Raw genomic sequence first — 22490 nt, forward strand, 5'->3', positions numbered from 1 at the left:
TCCCCCCCGCGCGAGGTTGCGCTGGCGGTGAAGGCGCTGCAGAGATACCGCCTGGGGACGGACATGTCGCTCTTTGCCACCGATCAGTTCGCCACCGACCCCAACGCGGCGTACCCCGGCTACCCCACCGGCAGCGGCATCGAGAGCACAGAGACCTACCAGAGCCCCCCCTTCACCGAGACCTTAGACACCAACCCGAAAGGTTACCAAGTGCCAGCGTACTGAGGGGCGAGGGCCGTGTACCCACAGACCGAGTCCTACGGTGCAGTACACTTAACCGGTTGATTGCAAATGTATTCAGTCCTATTTCCTTAATGTGGCAAGTCAGTGCTGGGTTCCTTACTATTAGCTAGTTGTGCAGTGAATTCTGTACAGTGGTATTGGTTCTTGTCTTACCTGTCCAAGGGTTTTATAAAAGCAGTGTTCCCTCTAAGTCAGAAGGAAGGAAGGAAGGTTGCTACCACATCGCCTACACGTGGCGAAAGATGAATAAATGCCCTCTCTGAGGCTTGACACTGGGCAGTCAGCGCTGGGCTCTGCTGAGCGCCCGGGAAAGCCCAGAATACCTTTTCCTGTTAGAGAACACAGTAGCTGAGGAGTTGCTATTTATCTCGTTCTTCCAGAGCTAACACAGAATCGGTCTCGTGGCGGTGAGGGGGGGGAGATCGGCCCCGCGCCACTCCCGCTGCAGAGCTTTCCTGTACGTGTTCCATGGAAAGCGCCAAATTCACAAAGAAATAAGTGGCGTCTGTGTTACTTTTATTTGTATATATTTACTGTACAAAAAAAAAAACCAAAATCCAAACAGGCGTTTCAAACTTAGCTTAGGATGCAAGCAGCGGGGGGGGGCGCAGCGGGTCGGGGTTTGTGCTGAACATCCAAATTGCTTCTACACTTCAGCGTGGTTCTGGCTGAGGATGTAAAAAGTTACTGCTTGAAACTGGAAACCAGTTCAGCAATAGTTGGCTGCTAATTAGGAATCGCCTTTTATCAGCGGAAAATACGGCGCGTTGCAGTTCCACTTCTTCACCGAGGGGTTGGGAAGGTTTTGCAAATTTACAAATAGTTTCTGGTTGGCAACGCTGAACACCCTCACGCTCAAACCCAGAGCTACCAACACAAAAGGGGTGGGTGTCTCTGCGACTCAAATTCCCGGTCCATTAGGAGTGGCACTGAACTTGCGTTTCTATACTGGGAGCAGCCACCATCTGTCGTCAGCTGCAGCAGAACCTCAGTGGTGAACGTACATTTTACCCTGCGGTCTCTAGAAATGAGGAATTCAGACAGAGAACTGGAAAGACTTCACAGGCCATTGAAGTCCATCCTGGGGGGGCACACGGCCCCGTGTTTGCAAATAGTGGGGGAGAAGACGGTGAATGAAAAACGCCTGGGAAGGAGGCTGAGGTTTGGTTTTCAGCTGCAAAATTCCTGCCTTGTCAAAAATAACTCAACGTGCAAAATCCAGTAGATCCTTGTCAGCAACCTGCCTGCTTTCCCCGCCTGTCTGCCTGCGCGGTGGCTGTGACCTGAGCTATCTGTCACTAAGGACTGAGCAAAGGAGCTGAAACTTGAATTCCCGACCACCTCGGTGGCAGCTCCATCCTTAGAGGCCCTCGACTCTCCGGCTCCCGGCGGCTGGCGAGCCGCGGTTTCGCCTTGCTGGTTGACGCCGGCAGAAGTTGCGTGCTGCCTTCTGACCTCGTGACAAGCAATAGTTACCGGACTGCCCCAGCTCTCCTTGTAGCAAAAACATCCAGCAGTTTTTTTGTCATCATTAACACAGCTCATTTCTGCTGCTAAATTGCAAATAAGTGCGTTAATTAATAAGCAGCAAATCTCCTCACGAGCAGTCATTATCAGTGACAAAGTGCTTTACTTGAATCCCCTACTATTCAGGCCGGGTTAAGATGTGCATTTGCAGCGAAGGCTGGCTTTGCTGGAGCTGAGCTCTTCCCACGCGCCTGGCGGCACCGGAGCCACTGGAGCTGCCCGGGGATTTTTCAGGCAGCATTTCCCAACTCGGATGCTTCTCCCGCGCCGCTGCAGCCTCCCCACGCAGCGCGGCTGCGCGCGGTGGCACCGAGAGCTGGTGTCCTGCCGCGGTCCCCACCACGGGCTTTTCCCAACAGCGACGGCAGAGGAGACCTCTCTCCCTCTGGACACCTTTGCACCCACTTTGAGGTCCAAGCGCTATCGGGGTCGGTAGCGCTCAGCCCCGCTGCCCGCGGCGGCGGCAGCTGCAGGCGCACGAGCAGGAGGACGCCGCGCTGCTTTATTGGAGGTGTCACTTGCTCGGCTAACGCAAGGAGCAAGGAAGAGGTGACCAAGGGTGATCTGCCGGTGGCCCACACCAGCAGGGCTTGGTGAACAGTGGGACACCCTTGCATTAAGCAGACCAGGGACACCCAAACCCCAGTACGGTATAAGCCTAAATTAATTACGTGACCCTTGCGATTTTTCTAGAGTCAGTCTTGCTGGGAAAAAAAAGGCAAAGGATTTTAACACAGGGTACGGTAGAACTGTAGCAATATTTTCCTTAGAGGGAACACTGAAATTTTAGCAGCACAAACAGTACTTGTGTTAATATTTTAGCAAAATTATAATCAATTTAAATGTTTAAATTGATTGTATGTGAGATAATGTTTGTTCAGTACATTGTATTTTTTCTAACTATATAACTGTTCCAGAGTTTCCTTGTAACCGTAAAGAACTAAAGCTCTGTCTGACTGCGGGACGTGTCCTGACCCCTGGTGTAACCATGCTGAATATTACAACATCTGAATGTACCGAGGCCTGCGTTGCCTTTCTTTCCTCCCCACCCTCCCACCCGCCGGCAGCGGGACGCCGAAGGGACGCACACCGCAGAAGGGACGCACACGCACACGCACGCTCTCACGCCGGCCCCGACCTTAAGAGCAGCAACGGTGAAACGGGGACGGCTTCAGCCCCCGGCCGAGGCACCGTTGTTCTTCTCAAGGTCAGCGGCTTTTTACAGCTCCCCAAAAGTCAGTTATTACCTTTAACTTGCAGGCGGCACGGTGAGCGTGCAAGGACCTGGCTGCGTTTTGCTGGGCAGGAGAGGAGGAGGAAGGTGCTTGGGCGCCCGAGAGGCTTCCTGGCAGCAGGAAGGCAGAACAGATTGCTCCTTGATTAAACCGGAGCCGGGAATAACGTCTCCAGCCACACCAACAGGCACCTCAAGGAAGCTTAACCCTGCTCCCTCTGCCACCGAAAGTCTGCCGTAGTCCCTGTCGGTGGAGGGGAGGACGTCCCTGCCGGGGTGGCACTGGGAAGGCTCGGGTCTGCAGGAGCAGGCAGCCCCTACGGGCAGGCAGCCCACAACTGGTGTATTTTTTCCAGGCAACAGCGATGACTTTACGTACATAGTCGCCCCGCCGAGGCTGTGTCAGCCAGGCAGGACGGGACAAGCCGTAATTAACGTGGTACCGCACGGCCCAAGAGGCACAGGCCTTGGAAAGAGCATTTGCCCACCTTGAACAAAAACCATTTTCTGGTTTATTGGCGAGGCCGTTGCCGAACGCCCGTGTAGCTCCCCGGCCCCGCGGCAGCACGGGCTGGCAGCCGTCGAGGCCCCGCTGGATTAAAACGTGCTGAAAGGTAGGGCGGGACGCCGGCCCCCAGCCTGGCCAGCGATGCCACCTGCCTACCCCTCGTATGAAATCCTCTTTCTCTGCAAGCCCCCGCAGCGTCCCCGCTAGCCGTTCAGTGTCAGCAGTGCCGTGCATTAACTGTCGTAGCACATCGGCGTGTCCGTGACTCGTCGGGCAGACTAGTATGGACTGTAACTAAATACAACCCTACGGGCTTATGGTTAGAGAATTAGATCCGTCGGTGTAATAACTGTAGCATGTTATTTGGGGCTCAAGTATCTGTAACATCAATCTTCGTACCCCTTTCTCCCACTTTTTTCCTCCCCCCGCATTCGCTGTGGTACAGCAGCACTAGCGCCTTTCCTTGTGACCGTCCAGACCGCGTCCTAAAAGCATGCCAGGATTGTGCTGTGAATTTGTGCCGTGCCAGCTGCTACCCCCGTGCTGTCCTCGCAAGCTGTTTAATATATCCCCCGTTCTCTTGGAGATCTCAGAAGCCCAGCAGCTAACTCGAGCTTGCAGAGGGCAGGATCGTGCTGCGCTCAGACTAGCGCGCCGAAAGCTTCTGCGTGGCGTTAGCACTGAATTTGGGTGTAAAGAATGGAATTCAAACAATCCTGTACCTTTCCTGGAGATGTATCTGTCCAAATCACCTTGCTCCGGGAGGTTCTGTTGCGACCACGCAGGTATTGCTCAGCACTGAAGTTAACCACATCGTGGTTTTCGCGTATTTATTTTAGGCACGTTAAAAGATTTGAAAGAATTGGAATTTTTTCCCCAACATTTTAAGCCGTTCCCAGCGAGGTGGAAGCTTTGCTTAACCGATGCTTAGTAAAAAGATCTCCCCCCATTACGTGCTTCTGCACCTCACGCGGTTTGAGCAGAGCCCTCCCCTTAGGCCGTGCCTACGAGCAGTTGGGATTTCACCGGCTGTTTCGCCTGGACACGCTGTAGGATGAGTTTCCCTTCAGTTCATGCTACAACAGCAAGCGACAGCTACGGCCTTTCTTTTCTGCTTCTGTCGACCAGCAGTTCCCCACAGGGGTAATTCGCACCCTTCTCTCTCCGCACCCCCCCAAAGGGCGTACGGCTGGCTCGCCCTTCGTTCTGCCCGGCTCGCCCTTCGTTCTGCCCGCTGCAGCTGCGAGGTCACTTAAACCAAACCAAGCTAACTGCGGTCACGGTCCCTTCGTTGGTAAATCACGTCATTGCTGTGGTGGGATGGGTATTTCTCCCGCTAAAAGCCACCGTACGTATTTCCAGAGCCCCTTTCAGCCTCTCTTTTCCCAAGCGTGCTGGGGAGAGCGGACGGGTCTAGTTCCACTCTGGTTTATTCCTAGTACTTGTCTAGCTCGCGCGCTGAAGCCGCGTGTGCCAGAAGTCCCTCTCCCCCCACCAGCGAGGCTCAGAAACGGCCTTCGCTGCATCAACTTGAAACCCAAGTTGAGCTGCCTGTAGTTTGTTGCAATACGCATTTAGACCTCAGATTCTTTAAGAGTTTTAATATCAAACCGATACCAAATGTGGTTTGCAAATTTACGTTTTTTTGCCGATACCTCCGTATAAGCAGACCGCTTCAAAGGGTTGCAGTTGTCACTAATCTTACGTGCATTGTAGTATAAAGTGGGCTGTGTATGGAAATAAGTTAAAGTGTTTACAACTTTTGTATATATTATATATATAAAAAAAATATCTTTTGAGAGAACGATCTGTGATTATGTATTTTCAGTGTCCGTGTACCAACTGCAACTTATTTTCAATAAAGAGTTAAAAATGAATAGAAGCGGCCTGAAAAAAATTTGGTAATACTTTATTTAATCAGGTGAGCACAAGGAACAAGGAAACTGCATCATCGGGCCAGAGATCGATCACCTGGAGGCAACTTACAGCAGCACGCGCCCAGTGGGCCCTGCGCATCTGCTAGCACAGGAATTAACTGAAAAAATCAAGGGAAGACGCAAGATACTCCTGCAGAGAATACGCATTTCGTTCCTCTGAACTTTACAAACCAAAGGAAGAGACAGGGAGAAGAGCTGACGCCGTAGATCAACCGCTGACGAGAAGCATTGGGGGCAGCCGGCATCAAACCGAAGCGCCACCGCAGCGGGTTTCTGAATTTCTTGGCCGAGCAAAGTGAAGACCGGTGTTCGCGACTTCTGGGCAGGTGCTTCTACAACTTCAGAATAGCCACTGGGCAGACTCGCATAGCCGCCTCCTGCCAGCGTGCCTTTTTCTTCCCGAAACCGAACGGTTGTGTCGTGGTGGTGTGACGGGCACGGCCCCCCGCGCTGCTTGAGGGGAACCCGACTCGAAGCAGGAACACGAAGCGTTACCGCTTGTCACGTGTTCACGCATTTTATAAACAGCCACGCGGCCAAATAACCCTCCCCACCCCCGTTTCGGGGCGTGCAGCCTGGCCCCTGTGCTGAGCACAAGACGGTCAGGTACTCGGAAAAGAAACCAAAAGCACCTCGCAGCCTGACAGCAAGCAAAAATAAAAAGTGTAAGGCAAGGAAAACTTTCTGTAGCCAGGGCTAGCTCTTCAGTAACACCGAGCTCGATTTCATAGAAACGATGCTTATATAGAAGCACTGTCTTGTCGCTAAAAATGACATAAATTAATTCCAACTTTATTCCTACACGTTAAAAGTAACTCAGCCTGGTCTGCCAGGATGGGAGAGAATCGGACGCTGAATTACAGCCGTGAAAGTGCACTGCAGGGAGGACTCTTGTCACTCCCGTCACGTCATAGCTGCTGCTGGAGGAGTTACTTCAAAGGACAGACAAGATTCCCCTCTCTGCCCCGAGAGGTGGGATTCAGAGATGCCAAAGCAACATACGCAAAGCTACTTCAGGCCGGTATCGCCGAGGGAGGTGCAGGATGCAAACGCTCCGTACAGTCTGAACAACTTATCCTTGTTAGTGCAGACCACTGTAAACAGATAAATGCACTTAAAGGCACTGCAGATAAACACGGTCAGTGATCAGCAGCATTTAATGTCCCAATATGCTGTTGTTTGGAGCTACCACCATTAATACATCCCAGAAATTAGAAACATGGCAGTCATTAAATAAAATTACTGTGAAGTGGGTGGGCTTTACAGAAAGTAAAGCTGTAATGTCATTATTCTACATGCAGTGCTACAAAGTAAGTTTCTTTAAAGAACATGTTACACGAAAAGTCAGAGGCAACTTCAAATTTCATGTTCAACTAATCACACAGATCAGTCCAGTTCTTCAAGTAGTAGAATTAATTCCGTTTTCAGACAGGACCATCCTTTGCTGTGTGAGCAGCCCAGTGTTCACAGACACGCAGCTGTAATGGCCGCACTCACCAGTGAGCAGCATCTTTTCCTTTTCTGCACCTTTGCACCCCCGACTACCGCAATCTCCGTGGTCACAGAAATACCACCAAAAAAAAAAAAATCAGAGTATTATCAGGGAAGCCACTTTTGCTTCCGTTCGTTTCAGCGATTCATAATCTTCCCCCACCCCCTGAAAAAAGAAAGAAAAACCCAAACCAGATGCTTATTCCCCTATCGTGTCCCCTGTCAGTCTTCAGATCAGAAAGTATTTTCTCAGCTATTGCGTGTTACAGGAGAAAGGTGGCCCCCTGCCTGCCCACCCTGCGATTTCAGCCTAATTCTACTCAGGCGTTTTGGAAGCTCAGACTTTGGACGTTAATTAGCTGCGGCGCAGTCCAGTGATCCCTTTGCACGGTATTTATGAACAGCACTGAGAGGGCTCTCGCACAGTCACCTGCGTATGACTACTCGGCTGGCGCCGGCTCTCAACCACACTGCACTGCCAAACCTCATTCCAAAAAGTGCATATTCATAGAGAGAGACTGTTTTATTGGTCTTCGGGAAAGCTAACTGATGATTCTGCTGATTGCTTGTAAGGAAGGGAACTCCTCATCCTCAATATGCAAAGCTTTATGGGTGACAACGTCCTGCTGAGTTAGTACTTGCTTACACGTTGGGCAGATACAGCAGTCGAGATCAGAGTTGGAGTCCGTCTGCCAAACATTCTTTTTGTTCTTTTTGGGTTTGTTTGAGCTTTGTTTTTCTTTGATTCTGAAATCGTTGTGAGCGGAAAGCAGTTCTTGTTGCTTAACTGTGTCCGGCAACAACACCAACAACTCATTAAAAATCTTCTTGAAGTTGTCTCCAAGCAGTTCCCAGCAACTTTTGTAATACTGTGCTGCAGAAATCAGACCCTTCGGTGAAAAGAGAATTGGAATAATTAGGGAAGAAAAAAAAAAAAGAGATATCTATCTATCTATATCTATCTAGATATAGATATCTATCTATCTATATATAAAATTCCCAGTGGGATTCACTTTCTCCCACAGAGGAAGGTTTCGGGAATCCGGAGGCTCTCGCCCACTCACCTGTCTGAATTGCCCAGAATGAGTTTTAAATTTATTGAACTTGGACTCATCGCTTTGAAGAAACTCTTTAATAGACTGTATTAGCTGAATGTTCCTTTGCTGAAAGTTTTCAGGTATCAAGTACGATCCGTGACAGGATTTTGGCCTGCATTTGAAAAGACCAAAAGTGACTTTGACATTGCTTTGTGTTACACAAAGATGCTGCGGGATACGTGACTAGCCCAAGGAGGGCCCCACTACTGGAAAGGTCAGAGCAATGAAGGCATTAAGAGGTCACCAAGAAAACCATGCTTCAGCGCCTTGCTTCTGGGGCTCAGTCAGAATCAATGGAAAGGTTAAGAAATACGTTGAAGCTGCAGATTTCCAAATAAATCTAGAAAAGACAAAAAAGTCGGAGCTGCCACACTGCGCAGGTTTTCATTTCCTCGGACGTGCATCCACACAACGCTCGTGCTTTCTTTTACGCAACTCTCCTGAATCCAGCCCACAACGGCCACGGGACTCCCCAGCGGGAATCAGTAAGTGGCTGGCCTCTGCGGCGGCACCTGTTTAGAATAACCCCCTCAGAGTATTTCGTGCATTGTTTGAAGCCCATGTGACATAACCGAGATGTAACGCGTAAAGTAACTCTAACTCAAAGGACTTTTACTTACTCTTTCAAAGATGTAGTGACAGGTTCAGAGATCTTGGTGGATGGAATAACAGCAAAACCCGGAGGGGGTTTACTAACAGGCACTGACAGTCCCGGAGGCGGAGGAGGACTCTTTAATAGCACCACAGTGTTAAAGCCTAAATGAAAGCGGAGAAAGGGCAGGAAGTTAGAGCAGTATCTGTGGCACCCACGTACCACCGTCTAAAATTAACACCAGTGGTCTGATGTACTCTCCAGAAGCGCTAAGAAGTAAGAGTCGGCAGCGCAGACATCACTGTATCGGAAAAAAACTAAAAATTAGAGAGCTGGAAATCTGTTGCCTTAACAGTCAGGTCAAGAAGCACCTCGTAGTGGCTGATGCTACTCTACAAAGAAAGCGCTTTAACTGTTAATTTACTTTTTCAATAGAAAATAATGTAAAAAAACCCCGCACTCAAACTCAGGATGAAAACCACTTTTACATCATTGAAGCGAACAGAAATCACTCCAGAAGTCACAACGGGCATCGCACGTTCTAGCATACTCCACCGAGCAATATCCGCAGCGCAGCACAGAACAAAACAGCTAGGCAAGCATCTCCTGACGTGATGCTACTTCCACTAAAACCACTGTAAGTCACATTTGTTGCTATGTTACCCCAGTTTTACAAGATTATGGCACCGCTAAAAGCAAGGGCATTAAATCTCTGCAAACGCAGAACAAAAGTGACCAAGCAAGCCAACTGACAAGTACCAGCAGGCAGAGGTCACAGCTAAAGAGAGATTCCCTTTGCCCGCAGGGGCTTCCAAACTAGATCTCAAAGCACGCAAGCAGAGATGCGTGTCAGACGCGACTCATCAGAAAAGCAGCGACAGGTAAAGGCCGGCTGCTCATCAGTGAGCCACCCCCCAGAGAGCAGACACCTGCAGCTGCATGGGGCGGAGGTATCCCACCACCACCACCGCTTCAGCCGTGTTTCACAGAGGACATTCAAGCCCATCCGTGTCGCCCAGACTGCCTTTTTTAACTTCAAAGGCTGACCTAGCACGCGGTGGCAGAACCGCTCTTCGCACGAGAGCCAGGAGGAGCAGTTTATACATCTCATCCGCGTGCCACATTTCTCAGCTACAGCCAAGCAAAGCTGGCCGTGCCCTGCAGCGCTTACCTGGTGGCGGGGGCATTCTAGCTGATCCTGAGCTCCCAAGAGCTGGGAAGTCTTCCTGAGGTAAAGGGCATTTGTTAGTCACTGTGGGCTTTTTAAGGCCAGGGGGCTCTTTGGGTGTACTACAGATCACTAATGATTTTTCCGAATGGCCATTCATGACAGTTGCGGGTCTGTCAGGGGCGTGGAGAGCAGAGGACGCATTCGATGTCTGCTCTGCTTCTGGCAGCTTTTCAGTCGATGACCTGGGAAACGACAGCTCCTGTAACAGGTGTGGGGACGACGGTCTCTGCTTCTCAACCCCCATCTTCTTTTTCTTGCTCACTTTCGTAAAAGTTTGTGAGGTAGAAGCTGCCAGCAAGGACGATACATCAAACATTGTCGGTGTGTTTCTGATCTCCTGGGTTGTCAAGCCACTACCGCTGTCTTCATCGTCTGACTGAGAGAGTTTATTGCTCTTCTTACTTCCTTTAGCGCTGTTCAAGGAGGGTGTTTTTTTGGCGATCTGGTTTACGCAGGGGTTGCTAATGGCTTTGACCACATTTTTACTGGAACCATTGTTCCATGCAGATGTGATGTTAGTTACTGTTTTATTGTTAGGCCTCATTTTGGACACCAGAGCTGGAAAATCCTCCTCTTGGAAAGCTGTTTTCTTTGCAGTCGCTGTATATGTCAGAGACATCCCAGAAGAGATGGTGGGTGCTGCAGAGGATGACAAGCTTGGGAAATCTTCTTCTTTAAGCTTAACCGCTGCTAGCTGGGCAGAGCTGTGAGAAAGGAAAAAGTACACCCCGTTACGCCGGTGCCGCAGAGGCAGCACAACTCCAACAGGCAGAACGAGCTCCGTGCCCGTCTGCACTCTTCCCCAAACTATCACTTAGGGTGGCACAACTGACCTAACTTAACAGGATGCAAACGCACTCGGGCTTGTCACCTGTGTCTGGAATGGGTCTCCTCAGTAAGTCACGCTAGCCTTGCTGTTACCAGTACTGTCTCAGTACACCTCACCTTGACCAGAGCTGTACCCACAGGCGCATTCGAGCTGCCGCATCCTGCAAAGACACTATTCTAATCATCGCTGATTTCAGGAGACGATGAATTTTAAACCTCACAGTATACGGCTCCTTCAGGATAAGCCATCGAGTTAAAAATGGCTGGAATAGAGAACATTGAGAATTTCCCTGAAATTGCACCACCAAAAGATCAAGCCATGAACTGAAGCAACAACCGATGCCGTTCATGCAGGTGACTAGCACAGAAACAGCTCGAGGCAGAAGGGGGCCGGGGCAGGGGGAAAGCATTTGTAGTTTAGGTGATCTGTAAAATTATTTCCTCCAGAAATGCAGAATATAAGTAAGTTTCTAAATCCGCTTTCTCATTGCTGCAGCCTTGCACAGACTTACCCTTGTAGAGGTCCCACTGCTGAACCAATTGCTGGAAAGTCATCTTGGCTTAAAGCACCGTTAGCAGCTGCTTCTTTTGGAGTATTGACAAAAAGAGCAAAGAAATGTTTTCAACTAAAATCCGTTCATTTCAGAGTGGAAGCTATCAATGAACATGACAGTAGCATTAACAAGTCCTATTTTCAGCAGCTGATGATGTCATTAACTGTGACATTCCTAAAGGACAATTTAAATCCATGCATCACTATTTCCTTCAATTAACTGCATTCACCATTATGTCATCGTGCACCGGCTGCAGCATGCGGGAAATTCATGATACTTAACATGAGGAAAACACTGGTTGGTCAGTACTTTGTGAGGGAACCCTCTAGAGACCGCGATGCCAATGCCCCCGGCTGCCTGCTCCACGCTTCTACCAGAGGTTAGCACTCAACTGCCTGCAGGGGGTCAGGATGCTCGTCAGAGCCTCAGTGCTCCGACTGAGGTATGCTGATGCTTCCCTTGGAAAGCTGCTCCTCTGAGCTGTCCATCACACCTCTGCTGCACAGATGCCCAAGCTGCTCGGCAATTAGCTCCTGGGCAGTCATTTTACACTGAAACATAACTCATTCCTAATTTAGATTTGCCTTAAAAATCCAAATCCAGTGCTGCGGACTGCAGCAATTCAGGGACAGATTGATAACAGCTTTGACACGCGTGCAGCAAAAGCTGGGCAGGCAGTTGGGGGAGATAACCTTGCCTGTCATCCCCAACCGAGCTGTACCCATTAACCAAACAGAGCGCTCAGCAGCTCTCGGTTCATAATGAAAGCATATAATCCTTAAGTGGGAATCCTACTGTAGGAGCAATAAAACAGTGGAAAATGGATTTGGGGCAACAGTAATATCAAAACACCACTGCAGCATATTTATTTGCCCCAAACTGGACCTGGGTCAAAACAGTTAAAGGTTTGCTTTCACCAGTTATAAACTTTTACTGGGAATAACTTGTTCTCAAAAAAGGGGAAACTCAGCTCAAGCATCACCATACATCAATTCTTGCATGCTAGAGTAGGAAATGGCACATTCTTAGATTATATTGATTCGGATGGAACATCACACATACTGTCATACGTTAATTGCATTTGATACTTCTACCCAGCTCCATTTCAAGTATATCCTGCTGCAGGAATCCCAGCCCACTCGGACACATTTCACTGCAAATCTGTGTTGCTCGATTACGATTCTGCATAGCTCTATCCACGTCCACCAGCTTTTGAGAACAAGACATGGCGATCCCCACTTTTGCCAGGCTGATCTCCAGACCCATCACGCCTCCCTGCAGCTGCAGAACATGTTCAACACTAACCTGTAGCGTCATTTGAAGACTTTGGCACACGTTTGGAGCTGAGCGCTTCAGAATCCCTCAAGTCCTCCTTTTTACCTCTACTGCTGCTGTCGTCTTTGTCTTCTACGCGTTTTTTCTCTTCTTGCCGTTTAGCTGCTACAGATGCCCTGACTGCTGCTGCAACGTCTCTATCTTCTTCTTCCCTACAGGACAGGGCAGATTTTCTCGGTCAAACGGTAAGGGTTACCACGCATCTTTGTCTCACTCCAGCTCTCACCTCTCTGGTGTCGGGTCCGATGACTGTCCCTGATCTTGTGCTGCCACCTGCTGAGAAGGCTAAAACAAACCCGCTACTCCAAAACGCCCTGGCGCCGGCTGGTGAGACAGGCAACATTCACCCCCTGGATTTGCAAGTTCTACATGTGGTAATAACAATCCAGGCCAGAAGAAACCGGGGTGAACTGGGAGAGACAGTACCAAGGATGCATGGGGACACCTGTCTCTCCCATTCGTTTTCAAACGTATGAAGTCATACTTGTAGGCCACGGTAATTCTTTGAAACATGGTTTGTCATGAACTCTCAACACATGCACGATCCACATGCGACACCAACATATAAGTGTTTAGAGATGGACTTTTTCCCCCAGTAATGAACCAGCTGACCGTCCAGCGAGAAAAAGAAGAAAAATAGATGTGCAGTATGTATAAAGCGCTCGGGTCTTGTGTGGATGAAGAGACATATAAATGCAAAATTTCATTTCAATACTTAACCCTCTTCTTTTTCCAAAGCACTCAGTCTGGCCACACAGAGATCTGTTAGTTCAATGAAAAGCATGGTCCTTAGAATAGGAACTTCATGATGACCCAGACCAAAAAGTCCATTAGACCTGCAAACACTTGTCACTTACTTCAGAAAATCCCATTTAGAAAAGTTAGCATAAAAACAGTTGCTGAAATTAATTTAGGATTCTGAGTATTTAACCGGCAAGTTGAAGATTACATAGTTTGCTTCCTGCGTCAACTCCAGAGAGATGAAGCTTCACACAAAATAACTTCACTTTGACCAAGCATGTAGTCAGCACACAGGCTTAGACTGAAAGCTAGTTCTACTCTCAAAGATTCACCACGGAGGCTTCCAAATTTTGCACCCACTTCCTTCCTACTGGTCCCCCGAAATGTTGTTAATTGCTAAGTAAAAAACAACACTATGCAGCAATAAAAACCCACAAAGTGTTGTGCTACTCACCTCTTGTATCTCCAGCTGCCTCTTCTGTTTTGCTGACTTCCTCGGCCGCCCAATCTGCCTGACCTCCCTTGCCTGTTATACCTGTCAACTTCTTCATAGTCCTCTCCACCTATAACACCTAAACAGGGGGATGGTTGATCACTCTCAAAGTTATTTCTCTAATTTGGGCATCACACTATGCCTGAAAAAAGCGAAAATATCCTAGCACAAACAGCTCTATCTTGATTTATTTCTGATGATTAAGTTGTCTGTATAGCCTTCAGGATTGCTACACTAAGATCCGTTTTGCAGTGGATTCCATGTATTGCAACCTGTGATGTGAGTTTTGAGTAATTTTGTTTTTAGGCAGAGATCTCTCTACATACAGTTCCACACAGAAGAAAGTTCGTATGTATGCACTCCTAAGTGGATACGCTACTCTGGTCTCGTGCTCCATGCTCATCACTACTTTGTATTAACTATAATATAAGGCATTCACATAATTACAAATTGGAGAAGAAAGTCAGCAGTTTTCCTAAAATTATGTTATCATTAAATCCACACATGGGGAAAAAATGGTAAAACGCTTTAGGTAGGAAGGGACCTCCGGATGTCATCTGCTCCACCCCCTCACTCAAAGCAAGGCCAACTCTGAAACTACATTAGGTTGCCCAGGGCCCTGTCCGGTCAAGTTCTGGTTATCCTCAAGGACACACTCTACAACCTCTCAAGGTCCTGTTCCAGGGCTTGCCCACCCTCTTTGTAAAGAATTTCTTCCTGGCTAGGAAACGTTCACCAGATGTTCTTGAAAACCCTCAAAGCAGTAAGAATGAATATGTTTCTGCTCACCTCACCCCCCGACCACACTCACCCTCGTTCCTCCTCTGGTGCCTAGGAGCGTAGTTAAACTGAAGGTCTATCTGCCGGTTCTGCCTGGCCTCTGCCCGGTTCTTGCTGTGGCAGGCTGTTTTGTGCGCTTTATAATCTATTTCTGTGCGGAAAGCATGGGTAAACTGTTCTGTGCTGCACCGTCCCTCTTCGCAAAGGAAGTGCTTTTCGCGGAAGTGTTCACGAAGGTATTCATAATCACTGGAAAGAGGAAAGAGGCTGAGCTGCAACAGATTCGTTGGGAAAGTACAACAGTAACTAATGGTATATGGTTACTCTTACAAGATGAAGTGAAGACAAGCCTAGGCAGTTGGTTCTTTCTTTATCCCCAGGCAAGCTTTCCAGCTGAAACCACTTGTGTACAGTCGACATAGACCTTAACGTGTGACCCCAGATGTTAAACTAAACCTACCGGCTGATACTCACCACAGCCAGCTGTACATAAGGCACGTATTTCATAAAAGAAAATTTACTTCTATCTGCTTTGCACATGAAGTTTGGAGTATTAGAGCTAACACACTAGACAGCTGCAGACAGCTGCTGTCATGCTGCAAAATGTAACTTTTAACGTTTAACATTAATGAAGAAAACTTTAAAACATGAACCAGACAGAAAGTGATTACTTTGGCTATCGGTTTGAGGAACAAAAAAGAGACTGCAGCCAACCTGCTCACATTCTTGCCCTCTGTCTTCAAGCACTAGTTTCCCCCAAATTCAAAGCAGACCCAAGCAATTTTTCCTCAAAATTTAAGCTACAGAAAGAAGAATAAACTGCTTGCACAAACCTGTAGTATTCCTGAGCACCATCAGAGTCACAGAAATGACAAAAATAATGATCTCGTCTTAGGTGTTTCAGTAACTCATCATTATCCAAATAACGCTCGTCACAAAATTTACACAGGGGATGCCCACGATGGGAGGTGTCATCTGGATCTCCATGGATTCGATGACGGGCGAGGTCCTTACGAGAATACCATTTCCGTTCATAAGTAAAAATCTGAAGAAATATATATATATGTATGTATTACTTCTTGTGAACGGAGAACGAAATGCAATAAGCTGAGTTGTGCACAACTTGTTCGTTTGCAGGAGTGGAACAACCGATACCTAAAGTTTTCAGTGAATAGGAAACAAAATTCACGTGACGGATCCAAATTAAACCTAACTTGGATTTCACTCAGTTTGAACATTGGAAACAGATCTAATTCACCTTTTTCCCTTTCACTTTTTTTTTTTTGTGTATGTATTAACATAATGCGACAAACTTTAAATTATAATCTCCGGTGGGGAAAAAAAAAGTCCTAAATACGTATTTACAAACACACAGTATTTTGCATACTCGAACTAAAAAAACCCCTGTAAACCAGAAGTGAGCTGTTCTACTTTCCCCAGATAGCAACTGCCCCAAGATAGCTACATACAAAGGATACAGTTCCGTGAACAAACTTTGTATTATAAGCCAATCTTCTGTCCCTACTAACACGCGAGCTATTTTGGTAGGAAGGCTTCTGAAGATGCCAAAAAGATCAACACATCCTTCAGAACAGAATATCCTTTATTTCTCGCCTGGACAAGGAGCGTCAACGTGTTCTGGGAAAAGGCTCATTTGGCTTAGCTAGCGTTGACTGACTGAAGCTTCTGCGAGTTTAAGAACTTCTTTTCAGTGGGTACTAGTAACGTGGAACTTTTCTCCATGAAATAAAAATCTTTGCAATATTCTGAAATTAAAAGCCAACAAGTTCTACTGTTGTTTGTGAATTCCCTGGGAGAGACGGTGACAAACAAGTTCCTTTAGTACTGGCTACTTAAGCTGCCCATGGGAACACCTCTTCACCAGAGCTCAAAGGACACAGCAACTGAAAGAAGCGGTCTTGCCCTCCCCTGACCACTTCCCTTGAATTAGCTCTAGTGATTGTACGACCACAGGAAAGAGAGTCAAATCAGTTCACCGAAAGCTAACCCTGAAAAAAACCCAAACCCAAACGTATTAGCGTTCATTCAGGTCATCCTGACCACTTCTGGGTCCTGTCCCTTTCGGCAGCAAACTACAGCTCAGCTGGCATAAACCAACTGTGGCACCGCAGGATAAATGCATTTCTCCGGTTTGACGCTTAATTGTTTTCAGAGAAAACAAACACGCATACAAAACCATGCGTAATGAGTCCTAAAAATATGTGTTCGTGCATTAAATTCCCTCCTACAACAATAAGGAATGCTGACAACTATTACACACAGAGGTTAGCAGTCCCAGGATTCATTTAACAGTAGCTGCTGATTTTGTTTGATGTGCAATTCGGAAATACAAAACCCACTCTAGCTCCAGGGAAAGGTGGAGTTCTGACTTTCAGACTGTGAAAAAGCATCGCCTGACTGACATAACACCAGCCCTTCCGAGTGAAATTTGGGTGGGATTAAAAAGAATAAAAAAGGATGATGATGGTGATGGTAAGGCGAGTAGTTTTAAGGCTCAATACACGACCTTTTCAGACACGGACAACTCAGCTTTCCAGTAACTGTTTTATCTTTAGCAGGCTGTAAAATACATTTTAAAACAGCCCTTGGTCGCGTTCTACGTGTGTACATCAAACGCAGCGGACCTCAATTGCAGGCAACAGCGAGTTTCATTTTCCAATCAAGTCAACAAGATACAGGAAATTTGCTCTGAACAAATAAACAAGATAATGAAATATAATTGTATTTCATTAAACCAGCAAGATGGATTCTCATCCTGTACACATGATCCAACTGCAAATGCTCTGATCTGAGAAATAAATCCATCACTCCATGATGCATTCTGCTTTCTGAACTGGCAACAAATAATTCTTAAGTTACAGTTTTAGCTCGTAAAGTCGTTACGAGTGTAAGTCTTAATAGACATCAAATCTCTGCCGTTACGGTTGTAACAACGTCTGCCTACGACTCAGGATTAACTTCCTATAAGACAGTAAGGGTTTGGTATTTACACACGTTGTGGCAGAGGAGCTAACATCAGAAGGTTATTAATATGGTTGGACTGAATTTTAAATATAATCCAACGCGAACCTTCAGGCCTTTTTCACTAATCAGTTTATGGAAGAAGAAAGACTTAAAACAAAGCAACTGGCCTCGCTGCAGGCAGACGGAGGGAAGTTAAAAAAATAAATCGGTGCTGTTCAGCCACCCCCTGCCTCCCAGCTCCCCAAGTACTCTTGCAGGTCATATAAGGAAGCACCCCTCCTTCCCACACATTAAAACATAGAACTAGCTCACCTTTAAGTGTTTAACACAGAGTTTGCAACAGAAGAGTTCGTGCTGCTTCCTCATGTGCTGTTCCAGATCTGCAAAGGTATTGAACGGCTTCGCATCCGGACACAAAGAGCATTCATGCTGCAGCAGCTTCCTAAGGGACAAGAAAGATTTCCTGAAAATTATCTGATTCCCTCTCAGCAACCCGATACCTTTATCGAAAACCAAATGTTCCGTCAGTGGCAGAAGGTTGCTTTTTTACAGCTCCCCCAGCAATTTGTAACGAGGTTAGCGTCCTGCTTATTCCAAGAATACTTTGTCATCTGTCAGGAACAGAACAGAACCAAATTACAGAGAGGCTTCAACTGTAAGAGAAGAGCTGAACAGTCACAGTGTAAGAAATACACCGCTGCTATAAAAATTTTGAGTGGACTGTAACACGCCCATGCAACAAACCCTTTGCTTATTGAAGATTCAGCTGACATATGCAACATTCACATCCAATTTAATTACATTTTCTACTGTCAGAACCTGAAGAATACAGCGGGGGGAGAGAAAAGAATGTAATAGAAAAGGAGGGGGGGGGGAACCAAACAAAAAACCCACAGTGATTCCCAACAAGAGCTGAAGACAGAGCACTGGTCTCAGTGGGAGACCCCACTCCCTCGCGCTTGATCGCTGCCCACGGAACTGTAATCTCAGCAACTCTCCAGAAATCGTGTCATCAAAAGCAGCTCCCAGAGCTGGTGCACAATTAATCAGAACACGCTTCCAGCTGATTCTGCTCGCTAAACCCATTGCCCAAGTCCATAAATATGAAGTCATACAGAACTGTAAATGTATCGGCAAAGCTACGTTCTTAGCCCAAACCAGGCTGGATATAATGCACAATTCTCCAAGAAAAAGGTACCATTGCCTGCACGGTTTCATCTTTTTTCACTCTTCTTTCCTTTTAACTGCTTGTCATTAGCTGAAAAGCCTCCCAATTAAGCACGTTATGAAAAATATTTTTAGAACATGATGCTGATGCCACATTTTTTACTTCACCCTTTTTCTCTCCTATTTAGAGTGAAGATCTTTGTAGGCAGACAAGGTTGCTCTTCTTTTCATACAGTGTTTGGTACAATTGGTTTCGATTAGTCCTTATGCAGCACAGCAATAAATACAATAATAATAGTAATTCAGTCTCTACCAATTTCCACAGCAGCCATGCACGGAACGAAAAGCCTTTCAGCAAGTTTGCGGCTGCTAAAGAAGCAAAAAGCAACTTTTACTGACAGAGCAACGCTTCTGTATTACGCGTCGGTGAATCCAACGCTCCAGCCTTGAGGAGCTGCTCCCCTTGCCGACCGCGGTGCTGAGCGTTCACGCCAACCGCGCCGCCCCGGCCTCTCATCCTACCAAAGCCACCGGCGCTGCAGGGTGACTAACGTGCACAGCACGGCAGCCACGCTATTCCCATAAAGCAAAACCACACTGTTGTACTAAAGCACACATTTCCTGCCACCTAACGCAGATAGGAATATGCTGCTTTAGGGATGTGGTACAGAAAGGATTGCAGTGCTTACCTGTACAGTGCATAAACATCTCCATCCGTAAAATAAATGTCGTATTTCTTCTCATGCTGCAACTGGTTAAGTGCTATTGTTGAGAAAGACGTAAGCTTCCGTCCGAAGACAACCTGCAGGCAACGCAACACAAGAATCAGCGAGAGCACACGCAGGCTGCACAGTCCTTGGGGTTCCAGATAAACTCCTCAGCAGAAACTCTGTTTGTCAGGGAACTCGCCGTAGCCTGAAGCTTGGACAACACCTGCAGAGCCTTGTGTCAGTCCCAGCTGCTCGTCACCACCCCCGGTTACTGCCCCCACAGCTCTCAGCAAAGGCACTGTGACTGCTCCTTATCAACCTCCGGCAAGTGAGGCAGCTTAGACGAAGGCGGATTGGACTAGCCTGGTCTTTGGATTTTGAACTAGATTAGGAAACTCTTTTATGGTATGTTTCGCTACCACAGCTGTGCTAAGAGTAAATACCTTCAAGCAATTCAACCCCCTCTGCAGCGAGTGCCTGCCAAGAGCCCCGCACTCAGCTCCCTCCTATCTCCTGGTAGGAGATCACACAGAAACCCACGCTCTGTAAGTGAAAAGTGACGTTACTCAGAGTCCGACCGGGAAACCACTGTTTCTTCTTTCCTTAACTACCAGGAAAGCGAGAAACAAAAGGCCACATCACTTCCCAAATTATTTGTACCACACACCCCTTCCAAGGGAACCTGCTTGCTCACAATTGCTCCCGCTGACCTCCGAGCAGCTTGGGCCTCACGCTGCAGCCGTTTACGATATTACAGCCTTCCTCAGAAGCCACCGGCCACGGGTCTGCTCCAGCACACGTTCCCAGGTTGGGGAGTGCTGGGGTAGCAGCAACATTTATGAAACAGCTGGAATTACCTTCACCAGCTTAGAAAGGCTGAGACACAAACACAGTAAGCGTCTTTCAGTTCTTACAGCAAACGTTGTAAATCTAGAAATACCTACAGTCTTAATAAAAGCATTCAATTACATAATACACGTGTATTTTAGTGTAGTTCAGTCTTGTTAAATCACTCCTCTACCCTTGTTGGGGTGAAATACCATGGAAAAAGTCTTTTGTGTCTGGTTTTGTGGGGGTTTTTTAAAGCTTTCTTTACAGTGGGGCTACTTTTAAGTTAACCAAAACAAAAAATATACGCAACTTGCTGAAACATCAAGCTTAAAATGAAGAGAATACAAGTTTAAGTTTGTTGGATAAGCGACAACTACATCTAACACCAATTATTTAAAAAAATTCATTTCGGTGAAATTGTATTGAAATGTCATTTCAGCCCAAAGTGAGTTTTAGAAGTGAGGAACGGATTGCTGAAAAGTAGATTTTATCACAGGAGTCCAACAGAACGTCCTACAGCGGTTCCAAGAACGATCTCGCACACACGTATAACAAGCACGCCGACGGATCCTCCGAGCCCCATCCACGTATACGTCAGGGTTAGTTCACAGGTCAACAAGTAATCCTTCCCAACTTCACTGCAACAATTATGCATCACTGAAGGCACGTATTACCATAACAAGTATATCCTGCTTTCTCCTCCATCGTGTCCTGTGCTGCCGCTCATCTTTACAGTCGTATTTCCTTTGGACGTTCTGCTGTGACACTTGCCAGTTCAGCCTACGCTGCTCTGCACGACGCTAGCTGAGATTCTGTAGCGTCGTACTTGCCTCTTCTGATGCCGCGTACACTGTGCGGCTTAAGAAACCCGCTTTTAGGTCCTACGTGTTCGTTCATTTCATTCAAGGGCAGTTTTGATGTGATTTCTGCCCCCCAGTATCTCTTCTCTTTCCTTGGGGCAGATGGGTGAACAGACAGAACAGTATTATAGTGTCACTTAAAGACAAGGGGGGGGAAAAAAAGAGCACAGCCGTTAAAAATGACCTCTCAGTCAATTACAAGAAAAGGATCATTTTAAACAGTTAATAAAGGAGGGAGAAAGGCGGCTGAGTGAACCAAAGTTCAAGCCACGTAATATAGCGCTACTAGAAAATTGAAAAGCTCTTGAGATGTCACAGTCCGCCGGTGACCCTGAGGCAAGCAGGTTTAAGGATGAAGAGCAACATCACAGCTCGCTTCTTCCTAAGACGGGAGAAGCAGAGCAGCCACTCCTCAGAGGATGATCAGAGACAAAATTACTTTCACAGAGTGTCTTTCTCTACACAGAGGCTCGTGTGCCAGTAAGCTCTGTCTAAAAACCACATTGACCTTTCTGGCCTCCACAAAGTCTGAGGATCTTCAGCACACAGCCTAAGATCTTCAATCCCTCCAACCATCTGAACAGCACGAGAAGCAGCCAACGCCGACAGCTTAGTCGGGGGGCTCTCCTTTCGCCGAGGGGAGAGCCCCCTCCCCCGATATATTTATTTCATTTCCTAAACCAGCTCGGTGTGTTCCTTCCAGCGCTAGCGCCAACCCTTTTCTTCTTAAAGGGTTTGTTTTTCCCTGCGTTAGTTCCGCAAAAGCAAATCCACGCACGAGGGCTTGCTTTTATCGACATCCTCGAACGACTTTTCCTCACGCAGCTCACCGCTGCGCCGAATCCTCGGCTCCCTCCGCACAGCCGAGCCACAGCCTCGGCCCGACTTCCCCCGGGGCTCCGCAACAGGGCCCCGCGCTACCGCGCCGGCAGGCCGTGAGGAAGGCAAGAAATCCATCAGAGCGGCTGTAACTGAGGGGAAGCTACTTGTTAAGCATACGCCCAACAGGCAGCTCACGCTAACAGGAACTGGGGGCAGACGCAGCACGGCGCGCTGTAACGCAAGGCGTGAGCAAGCCCTGAAAGAATACAAAATATGTTCTCCCCCAAGCTTAAAACCAAGTCAGGAATTCGGCAGGACGATCTGAGATCACGTAACGCCAACTCCGGAGAGCAAGCCCTGCTGATTTAAAAAAAAAAAAACAAAAACCCCACGCCCTTTAAATTCCATTTTCTTCGTATTCGGCTGCCGGCCCCCCTCCCGTCTCCTCCGGACGGCCGTCGCACCAGCGGGAGGGAAGCGGGCAGCGGATAAACCCGAAAGCTCCCGGCCGGGGGACGCTTCCA

At 47.5% G+C, this 22490-nt stretch overlaps 2 protein-coding genes across 2 annotated transcripts in view; one reads left to right on the forward strand and one right to left on the reverse strand.

Annotated features, from left to right (window-relative positions):
- SYNGR3 (synaptogyrin 3) overlaps positions 1-225 on the forward strand; it is an 18356-nt gene extending 18131 nt beyond the window's left edge. The window contains exon 6 of the mRNA XM_009286608.1: positions 16-225. Coding sequence (XP_009284883.1) covers positions 16-225 — 210 coding nt within the window. The remainder of the gene's footprint in view (positions 1-15) is intronic.
- A 5175-nt stretch (positions 226-5400) lies between these two features.
- ZNF598 (zinc finger protein 598) lies at positions 5401-20976 on the reverse strand. Its single transcript, XM_009286486.1, has 12 exons — positions 20959-20976; positions 19433-19545; positions 17889-18018; positions 15425-15636; positions 14623-14840; positions 13773-13890; positions 12548-12729; positions 11201-11273; positions 9801-10564; positions 8658-8793; positions 8005-8149; positions 5401-7830 (listed from the first exon to the last, which is right to left on the reverse strand). Exons 1-12 carry the CDS (start codon positions 20959-20961, stop codon positions 7483-7485), a joined length of 2442 nt encoding a protein of 813 aa, XP_009284761.1. The 5' UTR covers positions 20962-20976; the 3' UTR covers positions 5401-7482.
- Positions 20977-22490: the final 1514 nt, after the last annotated feature.

Source organism: Aptenodytes forsteri, unplaced genomic scaffold, assembly GCF_000699145.1.
Source record: "Aptenodytes forsteri isolate BGI_AS27 unplaced genomic scaffold, ASM69914v1 Scaffold55, whole genome shotgun sequence".
NCBI classification, from domain to species: domain Eukaryota; kingdom Metazoa; phylum Chordata; class Aves; order Sphenisciformes; family Spheniscidae; genus Aptenodytes; species Aptenodytes forsteri.

Bases quoted from the DNA above. Each gene is read 5' to 3' on its own strand.
- ZNF598 (XM_009286486.1), bottom strand. The intron at 18,019-19,432 runs GTAAGCACTGCA...CTTGTCCCTTAG, and splicing joins GATGTTTATGCACTGTACAG to GAAGCTGCTGCAGCATGAAT. The intron at 11,274-12,547 runs GTTAGTGTTGAA...ATACTCCAAAAG, and splicing joins GTCTTCAAATGACGCTACAG to AAGCAGCTGCTAACGGTGCT.